This window comes from Sinocyclocheilus anshuiensis, unplaced genomic scaffold, assembly GCF_001515605.1.
Source record: "Sinocyclocheilus anshuiensis isolate Anshui unplaced genomic scaffold, SAMN03320099.WGS_v1.1 scaffold186, whole genome shotgun sequence".
NCBI classification, from domain to species: Eukaryota; Metazoa; Chordata; class Actinopteri; order Cypriniformes; family Cyprinidae; genus Sinocyclocheilus; species Sinocyclocheilus anshuiensis.
Genome location: NW_015542355.1, coordinates 1048830 through 1066271, shown reverse-complemented (window position 1 = coordinate 1066271; position 17442 = coordinate 1048830). Strand labels below are relative to the sequence as shown.

General features: G+C 38.6%; 1 protein-coding gene across 1 annotated transcript in view; it reads left to right on the top strand.

The window, feature by feature from the left end:
• Positions 1–17442, top strand: part of LOC107691689 (roundabout homolog 2-like) — an 89961-nt gene that overhangs the window by 68573 nt on the left and 3946 nt on the right. Inside the window, exons 10-26 of the mRNA XM_016490469.1 lie at positions 1405–1610; positions 5869–5942; positions 9133–9299; positions 9945–10066; positions 10168–10384; positions 10620–10744; positions 10982–11159; positions 11405–11632; positions 12106–12145; positions 12251–12390; positions 12510–12785; positions 13334–13478; positions 15111–15332; positions 16010–16194; positions 16372–16476; positions 16568–16732; positions 16896–17047. Of these exons, the coding sequence (XP_016345955.1) occupies positions 1405–1610; positions 5869–5942; positions 9133–9299; positions 9945–10066; positions 10168–10384; positions 10620–10744; positions 10982–11159; positions 11405–11632; positions 12106–12145; positions 12251–12390; positions 12510–12785; positions 13334–13478; positions 15111–15332; positions 16010–16194; positions 16372–16476; positions 16568–16732; positions 16896–17047 (2747 nt within the window). The remainder of the gene's footprint in view (positions 1–1404; positions 1611–5868; positions 5943–9132; positions 9300–9944; positions 10067–10167; positions 10385–10619; positions 10745–10981; positions 11160–11404; positions 11633–12105; positions 12146–12250; positions 12391–12509; positions 12786–13333; positions 13479–15110; positions 15333–16009; positions 16195–16371; positions 16477–16567; positions 16733–16895; positions 17048–17442) is intronic.

The following is a 17442-nucleotide window of genomic DNA, read 5'->3' as shown; positions in this document are numbered from 1 at the left end:
ACCGAGTCTATGTTTGCTGTGATACACGCGCTGAATTAAAGTGACAGCACATTGTTTGCAGTACATATGAAAACGAAAATGTAGCAATTGCACCATAAATGCATTTAATTAAAGTATACTGTCTTTCACAGTCAACACATATGGCTTGATAGCTAGTTTTAAAGGAAAAGAGCACTTTTAGGTAAACAAGGCAATAATAGATGCACTCGTGGAGGTAGGAAAACAAAGTTCTTTATTTAGCAGGATTGCTTGTAATAAAGATTTCAATGCAAAAGGAAAGGCAGTAGAGCTGACTATTTCTGTCAATGGTAAGTTTGTGATAACGTAAGAAAAGTAGTTGAAATGTTTTGCCACTTGCTTGAGCAACTTAATATATAAATCTAGAATTAAATGCAAAAGTAAAAAGCATTGAATAATGTGTTGCTCATTTATTGTGTTTAAACATGTCTATGAAAGATTGTATTACTGTACTGTGTAAAAAAAGAATTGCAATGCTGAAAAAGCATTTTCAGTGACAATGTTTGGATTTTAAATCAAAATAATGTTATGATTATAATGTTGGAATAAATGTTGTGTTTGTGGTAAACAGCCACGGATCAGTAGCGGACTCCTGTGTGAAAGCTGCTTCCCCTCTCACAAGAGTCACCTCAGAGGGGAATTCCCCCCATTTTCAAAAATGAAATTCAGGCCCTGAATAAATGTCTAAAATCCTGATTGAAGTATCACTATAAATAGTTATAAATTATAAAAAGAAGGCTTTAAAAAGATCGGTATCAGTGATCGGTATCGGCAGATACTGCTTTCTGTGATCGGCGATCGTTGATTGGCCTCAAAAATCATGATCGGAGCACCCCTAAATTTTATTATAACACAACGCAGCCTGCTAAAGGTGTTACAATGCAATTGGCTTAGTTCCACTGTGCAATAACATTATACATTCATTTCAAAAAGAGTTTATAGCTGCACTACAACTCAATCAAATGACATCTGGAGGCCTGTGTCATTGATCTAATTAAAATCAGATGAATTGCTGATCTTTTCTGTTTGGCAGGCTGTAAGAGTGCGAAACAAATGGCCAGTTAAATTCAGTGATTTAAATTTTTGGTAAAAAAATTTTTTTCACTTTGACTTTTGCTGAATGCATCGGTGCACAGAGGAATTTAGCACTGGACGTTTGATACTTTTTTTTAGTTACTGTATTTGTTTTTGTCATTATATGTCATATTGCACAATGATATTGTATTTTACCATCATGTTACTCTCGGAATCTCAAAGAGCATAATTCATAATGTGTCTTTTTCAACAATCTCTTGTGAATTATTTGAACGAGGTGAGTGATATGGTGGTGTTACATGCAAATTTGGTTCTTGTGGCCCACGCCTCTCTCATTCGCTTCACCCTTAGCCCCATCCGACCGGATCCCTCCCATCATCCGCCAAGGACCGGCCAACCAGACGCTCGTTCCAGGCACCACCGCCCAATTGCAGTGCCACGTGATGGGCAACCCTCTTCCGAGCATCCAATGGGAGCGCGACGGCCAGAGAATCCTGGGCAATGACGAGCGCATTAGCCTAATGGAAAACGGCACTTTACAAATCACAGCCCTGCAGGTACTTCGGTCAAGATAGTTTTTAAGTGTGCTCATGAGGGTCTGTTTTTCATGGCTTTTATTTTCCAAAATGCTAATCCCCTGGGGATATTAACATATGTTTTTTTTTGTTTTGTTTTTTTAAATCGAGCCCTATTCTTTGCATGTTGGCTCTCTTCATTGACAGATACCATATGCTATTATACGATATTCCATATGAACGGATTTCACTTGCCGTGCATTTTCAGACACGCCGATGTGACTTTTAAACACAGATGATTGCTGTAAAATGTCATTACTGCTATCGGATCAATGGCCGGGGCATAAAACATGCAATTGAGTTTACAGCAAACAGGCAGGCTTAATTAGCAGATCGATTTTAATACTTGCTCCGTCGACAGTTTTGGGGTGACCCAGCCGCTCATGCGAGAGTTGTGCACTGTGATAAAACTGGTAATTATGATTGTAATGGGAGTGTGTGCTGTCGTTAGTGTTAGTGCATGCTAGCCTAATGGCCTCAGGGGTGTGTGCAATTGCAGGTTTCACCTGAGGTCGTGGCACCGCCGTGAACAGGCCTGATGTGTTAATTGATTGTGCCCGGGAATGATTAACAGTCACTCATGCCTTAATTAAATGCTCATTCTGGGATATAGAATGGTAGGGAGGCTAGCAATCTCTATGTGCTACTCGCAGCAACCCTGTACTCTCTGCAATGTTTGCAACACTTTAAATGTGCCCTTGATATTCAGTACAGTGGCTTTGTGGACAGCTAGCACCAAAAAAATCTTGAGTTTTGTTTATTTGGCCTGTTAAGCGTTGCATGCTTTGTTCAGATGGGCATCTTTGGCTCTGGTGTTGGCCCCGTCCTCTCTGGTCTGGTGCCTCCGTTGGCCCCCTTTAGTCCACGATTACCCCGGCATGATGGGAGAGCACAAGGGGGCACGGAGACTGGGGTTTGCACAGATGGTAGTGTGTGAGTGTGTGAGGGAAGGAGAGAGAAAGGGAGAGCGCTGTGAAAAGGTGCCATTATACCGGGAGAATCGCCAGAAACTGCCTGCTCTCAACTGTGCCAGGGGAGTGAGGAAAAATAAATGTGAAAAATAATGAGTGTGTGTGCGTGTTTTCTGAGAAAAACTAATAGCTTGGAATAGTTCACCCCAGAATTCAGTGATTATTTATTCTCCAGCACATTGTTCCTATAAAGCTGTATAGCTTTTTGTTGTAAAGGGAGATGTTTTGAAGAATATTCTGGGTTAGGATTTTTAGTATAATGAAAAGTGAATGAGGATGGGGCTGTCAAGCTACAAAATGACAAAATAAAAACCATGAAAGCATATCATATGACTTGTGCACTGTATTTAAAGTCTTCTGAAGCCATATGATAGCTTTGTCTGAGGAACAGACCAGACCAGTGTTTTTTTTTTTATATAAATTTTATGCTAGTATTTATTAATATTTTTATGAGCTTTTATTTGTTTTTGTTTTTTCCCATTTTCATTTTAATTTTAGTTTAGTAATTTTATGTGCTTTTGTCAGTTTTATTCTTTTTTTCCCTCTAAATTTCTTTTTCATTTTAACTTATTTTTTATTTCAGTTGTAGTTCAATCATTTTAATACTTTAACTTAGTTTTTTTTCCAGTTAGGTTTGGGTTTTAGGTTTAAGTTGATCATCTAATATGTCTATTTTGAACATTTGAATACTTTTGGTTTTAGTTAACAATAGCAACAATTGCTTGTCACCTTTATAAGAGTTCATGAAAGTAGTGATTAATGATACATGACAAATTATTCTTTTGAGTCAAATCTTTTCAATGAATCAGTTGATTCAGTTCACATTTCACAAAATGTTTACTTGAATCAACTAATGTTGAATCATCCAATTCATTCAAAGTTCTGACTCAAAAGAATAAATCTTTCACAAACCTGACTGACTTGGTTCTCAAGTTAAACTGACTGTGAACTGATTGCAGTGGTTAAACGCCCACTTCAGGGAAAAATGTTTAGGCAACTTATATTTCAGTCTGATGTATGACTTCAAAAGATTTGAAATATAACACGAGTCATGGTGCTTTTGTGTTCTTTTTGAACTTGAAAGCCTCAGTTCCCATTCATTGTAATTGCACGGAAAAGAGTGGCCAGCATGTTCTTCAAAATATCATCTTTTGTGTTCCACAGAAGCAAGAAAGTCATAAGGTTTGGAATGAGATGAGGGTGAATAATAATGACAGAAGCTTTATTCTTTATCCCTTTAAATGAGTAGAGGATGTGAATGCATATTATCAAAATATTTATCTTCCGATTTCCTTTTCCGCTCATGTATTTTAAAGTGTGTGTTTAGCGCTGAGCCCAAAGCTGCCATCCATGATCAATCAGTCGATGCCCAGTTGCTTACCTCTCTGAGCTCTTCCAGTTTTCCACCAATGACTAAGCCAGCACAACAGCGGTCTAACCAATGAGGTTATCCACTCAAAAGAGGAAGAGGTCACAGGTCACAGAGAAAACAGTTTCTACACCTTGCGTTTGCTCTCTTCCTCCTCCCAGGAGAGATTAATAAGTGACCAAAATAACACTCTCAACACACTCCTGTACTGCCTGAGGATATAAAGCTACTCTTCGGTACATGGATTCAGTTTCAAACAAGACATTTTCTGGCTTTTCTACAAATATCTGCTGTTTACGTCAGCTGCTGTTTAATTCACGCTAACATGCATCGTGCTAGTCTCTACATGAAAAACGAGATTAAAGACAAAACAGACACATCACAAGTAAGCAGACAGTAATTCGAGGTCATGGCATGTGGATGTATGTGTGCATCACCGATGAGTCAAATCCTCAGACATGTCATTGGTGCCCCTGAGCTGTCAGCACTATTAGATCGCTGTCACGGAGAGATAGAAAGAGAAAAGCTTTAGTACATCTCTCACTGCCGTAAGCAATTTCTGCCTGACTTCTCCCCTCGGCCCTGTGGTAAAAATGTAATGCCCTTCGCCCTTCCCACAGCGCGCCAATTTGTCTTTGTATTTCCTTTTTCTTTCTGCACATTCAGTACACCCATGCTAACTCAGATGATAGACACGAATATCTTAAATCGAACTGAAAGATTAAAATTCAGTTGCGTTCCCACAATGGAAAGGTTTTAAGACTCACAGAGACACTAGTATGAAACTCTGATGGATTCATCCGATTAAACTGTCCAGCCTGGTTTGCTTTTTTAAATTGTTTAAAGGGTTAGACAGTGGCATATTGATTTTAGTCTAGTGTTATTTGCATACACTAGTTTGAAGTCAGTAAGATTTTTTTTTTAAATCGGCATGGATGCATTACAATGATAAAAAGTCACTATAAAGACATTTATAAAGTTTTCTATTTCAAATAAATGTGGCTCTTTTTATCTTTCTAATAATCAAAGAATCCTGAAAAAATGTATTTCGGTTTCCACAAAAATTTTAAGAAACAACTGCTTTCAACATTGATAATAATAAGAAATGTTTCTTGAGCACCAGATCAGCATATTAGAATGATTTCTGAAGGATCATGTGACACTGAAGACTGGAGTAATGGATGATGAAAATTCAGCTTCACTATCGCAAGAATAAAATACATTTTACGATATTTTAAAATAGAAAAAAAATTATTTTAAATTATAATAATATAGTAGTGTATATTAGTGTGGTAGTAATGGTTTACTGCACATGAGATTTGACTATTGATCTGACAATTGATTTCAATGGAATTTGCTGTAAGCATGTTGCTAAACTAATTATACGATACTCTAATAAGCACAAAAATATATAATGCACACCAATATTGAATAAAACACTCTATTGTAATTAGATTGAACTATTTGTATTCATACTTTTCAGTATTGAATGAATTACACATATTTGTAATAGATATAAGGAGATTTTCTCAACTTGAATGTATATATTTGCACTTGTCACAGTGCATTATGGGATTTCATTCTTTGTGAAAGATACAGTTTATAGTTTGCCTGTAATAGAAGTAATTATTTTGTCTCTGCATTAGGTACATGCCTATGATGCTGTAAAAATATGCCAACATATGCAGCTCACTAGGTTTCACAACAGCACATTATTTTCTTCCTGTCGCTAACTTTAATAGTAATAACCGTTGATCCTGTATTATTGCGAAATAATAGGCAATTTCGAGGAATTTGTGCTCATTTGTCAAGATTTCCACGCTGCTCCAAGTGAAGTGAGGCAATGCATTGTGCTCGAGTTTATCCATACAAATGCTGACCCTGAACCTGCTTTTGCTAGGAAACGGACTCCGGGGCCTACACCTGTGTTGCCTCCAGTTTGAGTGGAGAGACGAGCTGGACCCCCGCTCTACTGCTCGTCACAGTCATGCGAGGGCAACTACATGCTGTGCTTACATCTCACATCCTGCCTGCTACAAGAATCACTCCCCTCAGGCGGCAAACTACTGCCAAAGAGATCTAAATTAATAGCAACTCTATTGGTGTTCTACAATTGAATTTCAGACACAGACTGGAGAACTCTGGCTTATTTAAAGGGGATATAGTTTTATGAATTATTGAATTATTTTGCACATATAGGTTTGTGCCAGTTTAGTAATTTAGCTTTACGTGGCCATTTTCCACCCTCTTATTAAGAGGCTTGCAACTGCCTGTTATGTAATGGACTCTGTTTTGATTGGCTAACCTCTGCATATCGGCATAGCTTAGGGCAGGCTAAGTTACTGGGCAGTTATGAGTTCATGGTTTTGGCATCATCACGATTTCTGAATTATTTTATTTCAATTTAGTTTTTATATATGTGCTTGGTGAACCCGGTTAAGCATAATAATGGAGCTTCAATGGGTGTGACAGTCATGGCAAAATAAGTTGTCGGAATAAGTGGAGTAGGTAAAAAAAAAGCTTTTCTTAGTAAAATTGAATAGAAATATTTTTTAAAAACCTAAATAAAAAGTGTGTGTGTGTGTGTGTGTGTGCCTGTGTGTGTGTGTGTGTGTGCGTGCATGCGTGTATGTGCGTGTGTGTGCCTGTGTGTGTTTACTTGTTTGCAGTTTTTTGATGAAGGCCAATTTTTTGATCAAGGCTCACTTACACTCAGTATGTTAATTTAATGTTTAATTCAGTCATTTTTAGCATGTTTTCTGAATTTGATTTTACTTTCTAAAGACTTGGTGGAAGTTATGAGATTAATTGTGCTTATTTTATTCTCTTGGCAGCTCTAATAAGATCATCTTTTTTTTAATACAATGAATAGAAAAATACATGCTCTCAGCTTTTGAGTATTTTGTCTGTAAAACATGGAAACTATTTATTTTGTAACGATTTGCTTTAATATTATCAAAAAGCCAATTATTTAATTAGTATAATCTCACACAGTATAAATGGGTTTATAATACATTAAAAAATGCTTTTATATTTTCCAAAATGGGTCCCTCATAAGGGGATCATCATATTTGGGTGTCCTTGGCATAAAAAAATAAACCCTTGCACTAGCTGTTTTGGGGTTTGTTCAGGCCATGTCCACACGTACACGGGTATTTTTATAAACAGAGTTTTTCCTTCTTCCATTTAAAAAAAAAATCTCTGTCCACATGAAAACGCAAACACATGCTATGAAGCACTGTCAAGAGCATGCCAAACCAACAGGTGGCGATATAATCTCAACCGTAAAGCCATGTTGGCCAGTCAGAAGCCTGAAAAAGTTTCCAGTAGGCGGAGATAACAGCGCAGGCTCCGACATCACAAGCCAAAAACTCCGGTTTCGCTGTCTACACGATAACACTGAAACCCGAGTTTTTGAAAATCTTCACCCTGGCAGGCGTTTTCAAAAATGTTCGGTTTCAGTGAATTGGTGCTGCGTTTGCGTGTGGACGAACGGCCTAACCGCGTAGAAAAAGCTGCGGTTTTAAAAATAACCGCGTTCGTGTGGACAGGGCCTCAGTCTGCAAGAGGTTTGTTCATACAAAGTCAGCTTGAGAAATGTGCTCGCTCTGAAAGCTGATGGTCTCAGTATGATTTGCTAATGAATTCAAATGTAGTCCACACAGACACTTCTTTAAGCTATTGTAAGCTGGCTGAAATGGGGCTACCTCTAATTACAGAACCAAGGTCCTGCAGTCCTTAGAGGGAGAGCAGCCAGCAAAAGGGCTATTCGGCAGTGGAGATGCAGAGTGCCACACACACACACACATTTTCATTCTTTCTGTATTTCATGTACACACACTATGTCTCTGTCCTCTCCCTTGCCCCCCTTGGTAACAGTTAGCATGGCCCCACATCTTTAAAATTGATTCTTTATAGAGTGCTGTGGGACTGAAAGGGGCGTTTGCTGTAAAATTTCCTTCCCAGCGGTGCTGTGGAACACGGAATGCTAGGAAAGGGAGGTAGGAGGGTGGTGGAGAACAAACGAGGGATGGAAAAGAACTGAGATTGCGGATGAGGAGAATTTAGGCTTTTGGGTTTAGGATTTTGACACCTCAATACAGGGAAAAAAAAGGTTTATATTCCGGCCCACTTTTTGAATTTATGCACTTTTATGCAGGTGTTTATGTGCGTACAGGAGCACCAATCACGGTTCTGCTGGAGAAAAGGGAATTGTCTATGCTTCAGCCTTTCCCTGTTTCTTCCATCCCAGCTGATAACAAAGTGACCTTGGATTTATCGCTCCTATCGGTGGGTCGCTGAAGGAATATTTACGAGGTTCCCAGCATTTATGGCTTGGCCTAATTGTGCAGGTCGGGCTTTTATTGGCTTTGTGTCTGCGGCAGGAGTTGCCACCGGGGAAAATTAAACCTTGAAAGTACCACACGTGACCACTGCTCTAAACAAGGATGATGGTTAACCACAGACAAGTGAAGAGGAATATCTCAAAGCCTTCTGGCACAGACAGATGTCTGTGCTTAACGTTCATTGTTTATTAGAGGGGGATGCATGTTATGAATCTTGCTCACCTGTACGCCACATCTAAGTAGCTCTCTTGGTTCTCATTAAATTATTCTTGTATGTTTAGGCGTGATCTGGATGTTAATAAAAAGCAGAATGTACTTAAATTGAAGCTGAAATGTATCCCTGTACAGAATCAGCCAATGTTTTCGGTTTATATTTAATAAACTCTCAGTTCAGAATCCATTACATGCAGTGTTTTGACTGCATTATGACAAGCCTAGTCTATGCCATAAATAAATCTATCACCACAGAGATCTTTTTCTAGTCACGCCATGCACTGTCAAGCCAAAGGGTACAAGAATAGCATCACAGAAGAGCCGGGTCATTAAACAGACACGTGTAATGACAATCAAAAGAGTTCAGATAAACATCTATGACACTGACTTTGCTGCTAAACCCTCCTCTCTCTAATGCCATACAACAGCTTCGGGACAAATGTAGGACAAAACATTGGTGTATTGATGTTTTATTCAGATTCAGCTGTATGAATCTGCTGGTTTTGATATTGTAGAGCATAAATAAACACATATGTAATTGATGTTTATGTAAATATGATGAATAATTTAATGTAGTAATATAATCTTTCTATCTATTTTTTCAGCCAATCAGCAGGCAGTACATGGCAGACGGTTGCAGATTTTGTGAAATTGGAGAAGCACACGGTCACTGGACTGTCTCCGAATACCATTTACCTGTTCATTGTGCGAGCGCTCAATGCTTACAGCCTGAGTGACCCCAGCCCCATCTCAGAGCCTGTACGCACACAAGGTCTGTACACTGGGGACCAATCAATTTTATGACCTTTTTAAATAGAGATCTTAAAAAATGTGTGAACGTGTTATACAAATTATGTGTTGTGTAAATTTTAAGTATACAAACAAATTACAGGTGAAAAGCAAAATAAATTGTGCCTGTTTTAAAAGATTACATATAAATCAATTCCATTCAGTGTGGATTGGGGCTAATCATGAAAAATATTTTACACCAAATGCAGGAGAAAAATGTTTTATATCTATATTTTGTATTATATGAGTAGTAGTATCCTACACTATGTGTCAGATTTATGACCTATTATTTGGTGGTTTTGACCATTTCAATGATATATTCTAAATTCATATATTTGCATAATTTAAAGATGTTAATATCAGGTGTTTTTTGTTCTTTTGCAGCATAAATCAGGTCATAAATCACCAATCTGACACATAGTGTAGGATACTACTACTTATATGTTTTTATTTTATAACAAAAATTAAATAAAATACAACAAAATACTATGATATATATAAACGTTACAATAATAAAAAAAAGTTAATATTTTGTTAATATTTGTTAATAAAAATATGATGTTTTCCCATATTACATTAATTTTTCACATTAAATAATGTCACAATACATAAATCAGTAATGTCACAAAAGTGAGTCCTACAGGTCAAGGTGTGGACCATCGGCAGGTGCAGAGGGAGCTGGGAGAGATGGCTGTGCAGCTTCACGAACCAGTGCTGTTGACAGCATCCAGCATGAAGATCAGCTGGAATGTGAGTGTCGCTAATATCAGCCCCTCACTGGCCTTTTGATTCTCCTGCCGGCTCACCTTATCTCATTTCTCTGTCTCGGTCTCCCTCTTTCCATCTGTCAGGTCGATCGTCAGTCTCAGTACATCCAGGGTTATCGTCTGCTTTATCGTCCTGTCGGCGGCTCCTGGTCACAGCAGGAAGTGAAAGCTGCGACGGAGCGTAACGCTGTCATCGCTAACCTGCTCAAAGGCACGGAGTACGAGATTAAAATACGACCCTACTTTAACAAGTTCCAGGGCATGGACAGCCGCCCGCTGACGTTTCGCACGCCAGAGGAGGGTGAGATATCTGCAGCTCTTTCAGTTTCCATTTGATGCACTTCAATTTAATTTCGTTCTAATCAATTCAATTCGGGTTTATTCAGCCCAGCCCGACTCAATTCTGTTCTGTTGTACATAATATGAAGACGAATCGCTTCATTCAGGCAAATAAAATTATGGAGAGGGCTAATGTAGATTTACTATTAAGGTTTATACACTTTTCAAAATGTAATTTTAATTGAATTCTCTTCCAGTTCCCAGTGCCCCCCCTCGTGCTGTAACCGTAGCAACAGTCAAGCTCAGCAACAGCTCAAGCATCAGTGTATCATGGCAGCCTCCTCCCACTGAGATGCAAAATGGAGTCATCCAAGAGTATAAGGTATATTTCAGATTGCAAAAGTCAGACCACAAAAACAAAACAAACTTCTTATGTCCCAAATACATGCAAAAACTGTTTCAGTTCCCATGGACTTCTATTGTATGGACATAAATACAATGAAGGTCAATGGGAAACTCTTTAATGTTGGATGTTTCTTGGTGTTCTTTGCAGATGTGAGTTCTACAGGTCAAGGACCAGGTATTTTTAGGTTCAGATCTAAGTCTTATCTCTTTTCAGGTTTGGTGTCTGGGTAACGACTCTCAGACGCGCTACCACATCAATCAGACTGTGGACGGGAACTTGCTGACCACTTTATTAAAGGGGCTTCTACCCGGTGTGTTGTACCAGGTGGAGGTGGCGGCAGTGACCAGTGCAGGAGTGGGCACACACAGCCAGCCTGTATCTGTGCTTATCAGTGAGTGCTTGCTAAAAAAAAACAGCCGTGACTATTAAACTAAAAGAATTAAAGAGTGGAGTGAAGGGCTTGTGGAGTAGAAGTACCAAGAATTGTGTAAATTCTCTTTGATTGCTTTTTAAAGTCCCGCTATGAGACTAAATTGCTTAATTCTTTCCAATAAGCTGAGTCCTATTAAGACATTCTGTCTGAGTAACACTTTGATCTGTCTTTTCTCTCTTTTTCTTTCTCTCCTTCCTTTTCAGAATTGCCCGCAGAGCAGCCTACAGTCACAGGTGGAGGCAGCGAATCTGACGAGAATGTAAGTCTGGCTGAGCAGATCTCAGACGTAGTGAAGCAGCCTGCCTTCATCGCAGGCATTGGCGGGGCATGCTGGGTAATCCTTATGGGATTCAGTGTGTGGATCTACTGCAGACGGAAGAAGAGAAAAGAGCTCAGCCATTACACAGCATCATTTGCATACACACCTGCGGGTATGCATGCACATATCACACCAAATAACATTTGACATTAAATAATGATTTAGCAGTGTTATTTTATATACTATTATAGTAGTTATTTTGTATTTGCTTTTGTTTTTATATTTTCAGTTTCATTTTAAATTAGATTTTAGTAATTTTATGTGCTTTTGCCATATTTTGTTAGTTTTTGTTTTTCCTAATATTTATTTTTAGCTTAAATTTATTTTTATTTCAGTTTTAGTTTTAGTAATTTTAGTACCAAAACTTATTTTATTTCAGAAGGCAATATTTCTAATTAAAAAAATTTTAAGTAATTTTTTTATTTTTTCCATCTCATACTTTTTTTGTGAATTTTATGATTTCAGCTTTATTTTGGTTTATGAAGATAAGTTTAGTTAACCATCAGAGCACTCACATTTAGCCTAATAATTTCTGCCTGTGGATCAGTTGCATTATATATATATTTTTTTTTCATCTCTTTACAGTTGGTTTTCCGCATGGAGAAAGTTCTGGACTTAATGGAAGGTAAATGGAACTTTTAGCTTCTTAAGCATCAATTCAGAGTGTAAATACATTGACTTTAGTTCATTCTGTAGTTGTTGATATTTTTGGACATGTCTGGATATGTAGGCCTGGTATGCTGGGTGCTAACATGGGAAATTACCCATGGCTGGCTGATTCTTGGCCAACTACCAATCTTGTGCACAACGGGAAAGACTCAGTGAACTGCTGTACATCTAAACATGACACCCCGGAGAGATACTATAATGGTAAGACTCGCTTTTATAGAACAACACCACTGGCTGTACTGTTAAATTAATTTAACACTGTTTCCACAGCACAGAGTCTCATTAATTAAACCCTAATTAATTTACCATCGCTTCCTTAGAGGCGGGAATCTCTAATTACCTTAACCAAAACGAGAAGTTCAGCACAGACTCCAATGAAGGCCCCATCTACAGCACCATTGATCCCACCAGCGAGGACCTGCGCAGTTTCTCTGCTCAGTACTCTCAACATACCACTCCTTACGCCAGCACTCCCATCATGCCTTTCACCAACCAGGCGCCCTGCAGCCCTGAACAAGATGGGAGCCACTGGATGACTCAGCCTGGAACCTCCAATGTTCAGTATGCCCAGCCAGAGCGCTCCAAGACTGATAACGGTATCATTTCAGTCTTATCTGTTTCCTTCAGTCCTAATATGAATGCTGTGCTTGGCTGAATAACAGTATTACTTTAGAATTATTTATATACTATTATAGTTATTTTTAAATATTTTGAAATAGTTTTGATTTTTACATTTTCAGTTTTCATTTTTTCAATTTTATGTGCTTTTGTTATAGTTTTTGTTTTTTATATTTTTATTTAGCTTTAATGTACAGTTTTAGTACTTACATTTTTTTCAGTTAGCTGCCATGGCAACATTTCTAATTTTTGTTTACGGTTTTTAAGTTTAAAGGGGTCATATGATGCGATTTCAAGTTTCCTTTTTCTTTGGAGTGCATAAACAATTTCATTACACCAAATATACAAAATAATGTTCTTTTTAGCAACATCATATGACCCCTTTAAGTTTTCATCTAATATTTATATTTTAGTTTATTTTAGCTGTATTTCAACAACCTAAAATTATTTTTAGTTAACAGTAACAACACTGCTGAATAAAGGTGTTTTTCATTAAAAAAAAAAATATTTGCTTGCTTTCCTACAGTAAAACAACCAAAGCAGAAGTTGATGGGGAAGCCAGTGAAAACGCCATCTCTCAATTGGATGGATGCGTTGCCGCCACCCCCTCTGTCTGGAGAGCTGAACGAGTGTGAAGAGGAAGATGATGATGAACTAATCCAGGACATGAGGTAAAGTTCACTAGAAGGCTAGAGATTCATTTCAATGCTGTGCCAGCTTTTGTAGCATATTTTAAACTAAAAAGCTACAATTTTAATACTAATGGTGATGTGACATGTTATTTAAACAATCTTGAGAAAAACTTTCAATCTTTATTCAATTATATAGGAGCTGAACTAGTAGAAAATAGCCAAAAATTCCAATCAGAACTTTGGCAGACAAAACAAATGTCAAGTCTCACCTCAAGTTCTCACACACCATGTCAGGAATTCTTTAGAGTTTTTAACTTCATTACCATGTCTACATGAAGACATCTTTTACCATTTTGCAGCATGCTGGCTAGCTGGGAACATGGCCTCACTTAGCCTTCTGGACAAAATTTTGCTGATTGTTCCAAGAAGAGTCAGAATTCACAGGGCCAGAGCAGTTTGATTGCTGTTGACAAGGCCGTATATGGAGGCTAACAAAGTTAGCGATATGCTGCCCTTGAATCTGGCCTGTTTCCTCATGATGGCCTGACTGAATTATGTTTTCTTTTCCTGGTCTGTATCACATTAGCTCCTTGTTAGTAAAGCGCATGGTCAGCAGTAGCCGCACAATGCCCCGGCCGCGGGCGCTGACAGGTTGTTTCTGCCACCACTTCAGCCCAATAGCTGCCCGTGAGGGGCACTAACATGGCCGAGTCACATTAGCCGTAGCGGTTAACCAGCCCTGACTCACAGTGAAGATCTGTGAATCTGATAACCGTGACATAGCCCCCCGCAGTAACCGCATTAGCCAGTGAAAGGTACAACCCTTCTCAAGTTCCTTCCTCCGAGCATTAGACGTCGTTCAAGGCACAAGCAAGCAATGCAACACTGACAGCCAGACTGGATTTTCATCACTAGTCCTCAAAAGTGTGATGAACTAGTGGCTCATAAGGTTAACCTTTGTGGCAGCCTGAAGGCAAGAACATCGGCTCTGTTACTGCATTATGACTATAATTTAAGAACTCACCCTTCAGCTCAGCGAGGCTCAAGAACTCAACAGAAACACCAAGCAGCCGCATACATACTAAACCAAGAGTGTGCTGTGTGTAGGTGTCATTCAGCTCAGAGGTTTGCCCTCTAAGTGCCCAAGGCATAACATTGAGTCAGTGTCACTCAAAATGCCACTGCATTTAACTTCTTTTCCATCGCTTTTGTATGGATTGGTCCCGCGAGAGCTAAAAGATCACGCATATGGTTATCTGGAGGCCAGGCTGTCTCATTTGACACAACAGCAGCAGGAATCGATATGCCACCGGTTGCATTGGCCTGGTGATTACTGCAGCAGGCAATCATAATGAGTGAGCTGTGATTGATTTAGCAGAGGTTCTGGAGTTACTTAACCTTATGCTAAAAATGAGGGAATTTAGTTATAGAGCAGAAACGAAGTCACTTATTCTCCCACTCTAAGTGAGAAGGGCAAGCGAGTGATAAGAAAAGTAGATTTTTTTATTTATAATAGAAATATGGCAGGTAGAGTATGTGCTCTGGCAAATTTGATGTTTTCAATATGATTATTATTAAAAAACATTGTAAAGTCAGCTTTTTAGTCATCTTTTAGGGCTGCACTTTATTTATAGACATGTAAATAATATTGAAACTTTTTTTCTCACTCAGGTCCGATGAGGAAGAGTGGTGTCCTCCTCTCCCGGATAGGACTTACCTCATGGATGGTGTGATGGAGGACGGTCCCGCTCCTCCTCCTAGAGGAGAGGCTTCTTCCCCCACCACATCCTACAGCCACCAATCCACCGCCACCTTAACCCCATCTCCCAGAGACGATGGCCACTGCCACGATATACCACGACTACATCAGCTCGAACAGCCACAGATAGCACGGTGAGACGCGTAAACCTTCAAATACTATTTCACAATTATTTTGTGCATTTGTATTTTTTGTCAGGTCAGCATTTCACAGTTTATTTCACTTTTATTTTCAGCATAAATAGCTTTTTTGACAGTTTGAGTTGTGCACAAGTCAACAAGATTTGCTTGTTCTAAACTTTATGGTGTATTTCAAAACAAATTTGAGATGCAGCATAAATTACATTTGTTTTATTCTTGAGGTGATGTTCACTTTAAAAATACTTAATAAGCCATCCTTCATCTTTCAGGAAACTGCTCTCCTGCATTTCAGTTCTCTGCATTAATAGAATAGATTATTTGTTTTCATTCTCTTAGGAGAATTTTTAGTGTCATTATTTGTTCCTGCAGGAGAAAACATGTTTTATGAATAATTTATTCCGTATTTGTAGATTATCACGGCACAGAGCAAATATTGAGACTCTCATTAAGCTTCCTGCTAGACTGCAGTTGCGCCAAGTTTAGACAGATCATTCACTTTTACAAAGTGCTGATCTTGGCCTACTATGTTTTTCATTTAATATGAGTTCATATAATAGTGTTCATGTGCCTTGTTAGCTGCAGCTCTGGGTTAAAACACTGAGATCCTTTGAATGGGTATTTCATGCTGTCAAACGTTGTTCTAACTGACCGAACATATTTGTTGTGGACAGTCGGTTGCCGTGTGGACCAGTGCCAGTTCCGAGAGCACCAAGCCCTCCTCTAATCCAGTCCAACCCAAACCTGTCAGCCAATCAGGAGTGCCCTGATGACACTGTGCCACACCGTTTAGCACATAAACGGGACCCGAGACAAGGAGCTGCCCAAAGTGTAGAGAACATCAGCAACACCACGCCAGGTGTGTTTCTGTTCTCTATATAAATGTGCCACAGACGTTTTGCTACTCTAGAAGAAGTAAAATGCCATTTTCATGCTCCCAGCAATCTAAAATTCCACATTTTCTACCTGAAGCAACTTCTAGAATAGCTACAATTGTTTTAGTCACTTCATTGTCATGTCTCATCCCCCCTTGTAGGTCGAGCGAGGCCCTCTGCAGACCACATACCTCCTGGGCAGAAGTCCAAGGTGAAAAAGAAAACCTCCAAGAGCGGTCAATACCGAAGAGATGTACTGCAAGGTGGTGAGTTACTGACCAGGCCTTTTCCAGAATGAAGTTAGTTAATCATTTATCCTGCTCCTGCATACTTAACATGCTGGTCACATCTCTGCAGATCTGCCCCCTCCACCAGAGCCGCCTCCTGAGGCTGAGGTCGACTGTGCTCAAGTAGGGGGATTCGAATGTGGGCAGACGTCCCTCGAGAGAGTGGGCAGCTCCCATTCCTCCATGGAGAGAAGAGAACAGAGCACACCCAATCGGAAAAACTCTTCTCATAGACAAACGTTTTTTTAATTTTTTTTTTTTTTTTTTTTCTACAATTATTTCTTTATGTTGTATATAAAAAATAATGTATATTATTATTATTTTTTTTTTTAAATATATAGGATTAAATGGACTGGCTTTCACACTTTTGAACCCTAACAGTATGGTTTTGTTTATGTGGCTCACAGCAGAAGATGATTTAATTCCTTACAACAAGCCCAACTTCTTGTCTCGGGGTCAGATGTCCAGCAATTGCTCCACAACAGGAAGTTCATCATCACGGGGGTCAACAGGATCACGAGGACACGGAACGGGCAGGAAGAGAAATGATGTAAGACTAAGTAACTTTTCTCACACTGTAGAAAACCATTTTCCTAATCAGTATTTTTGTCTTTTTTATCCACTTAAAACATTTAATAATCCTTAAATCAAGAGTAATATTTTCTATTAAATATGCATGTAAATTATTTACTGTACTTAATTTATGCAAATTTATAAAAATGGCACAAGACTTGTTTTCTAAATAAATTTGAATTTATTTATTATAAGCTTAGGATTTTTCTATACAGGCAAAGTGATTAGCTTTTTTTGCTTGAAATAAGAAAATGTCTTGCACAATTTTGTTTCTCAAGTAAATCCATCTTGTTTTAAGGATGCTTAGATATTTTTATAGTAATTCAAGACAAAAAATTAAGACACTGATTAAGATTAAGACTGATTAAACAT